We start from the raw sequence: 785 nt of genomic DNA on the forward strand, positions 1-785 counted from the left end.
TTGTTGGTCATTGATCATTGTGGAGAGAGGCAGACGTTTTGTTTTGTATTATAGCAGCTATCAGATGGAATCAATACATGGGCTGCACAGGTTGTCATGACTCATGTCCGACTATCACAAGTAGAATCATAATGGAAAATACGCCGGTAAAATGTGCCTGTAGAAAACGGTTTATGCCACAATAGGATAGCAATAGCAAGTAGTCAGTTTAGCTTCGGTTGCTATGCCAACATCACCCGTTTTATACCAGAGAAACTTTCATAACAGCGTTGTGATGCCAAACAGCGTCAATTCAGACTGACACACATTCACTTAAGGGGATGGGGATATGTGTCAGCTGCTTGTGTGAGTCGGACAGTGAATACTTTACAGCGGCCTCTGCCGTGAGTTAACAGTAGAATAAACTCCGGTGGACGAGCAGCTCTGCAGCGGTCGGTAAATGCCGCTGAAACATTAATAAACAATGAACCACGGGACTCTGGAGAAGAGTATAAGGTTGGAGAAGTCGTTATTTAATTTAATCTGGTTTCGTGTGATTAAAAGCAACACGATCATCGACCCGACGTAGTTCCCCGTTGTTGTTGTTGTTGTTGTAGTGAGCGCCGTTGGGGAGAAAATCAGCGACGTAAGCGGTGGCGTCATGACGCAGCAGCACCAGTCGGCCTCTGGGGGGCTGTGAACACAACGGGGGCTGAAAAGAAGAACCGGTTCCGAACCAGAAAAGCTCTAGCACGGAGCTAGAACGGGACTGCGTTGGTGTGAAAGGGGCATCTGAGAGCCAGTGT

The 785-nt window shown here is 47.1% G+C and overlaps 1 protein-coding gene across 1 annotated transcript in view; it reads right to left on the reverse strand.

Moving 5' to 3' along the window:
* Positions 1-517: 517 nt before the first annotated feature.
* The window catches only part of LOC117461324 (palmitoyltransferase ZDHHC3-A-like), an 18,110-nt gene continuing 17,842 nt past the window's right edge, over positions 518-785 (reverse strand). The window contains exon 5 of the mRNA XM_071205776.1: positions 518-673. Within this exon, the coding sequence (XP_071061877.1) occupies positions 518-673 (156 nt within the window). The remainder of the gene's footprint in view (positions 674-785) is intronic.

This window comes from Pseudochaenichthys georgianus, chromosome 16 (genome assembly GCF_902827115.2).
Source record: "Pseudochaenichthys georgianus chromosome 16, fPseGeo1.2, whole genome shotgun sequence".
NCBI classification, from domain to species: domain Eukaryota; kingdom Metazoa; phylum Chordata; class Actinopteri; order Perciformes; family Channichthyidae; genus Pseudochaenichthys; species Pseudochaenichthys georgianus.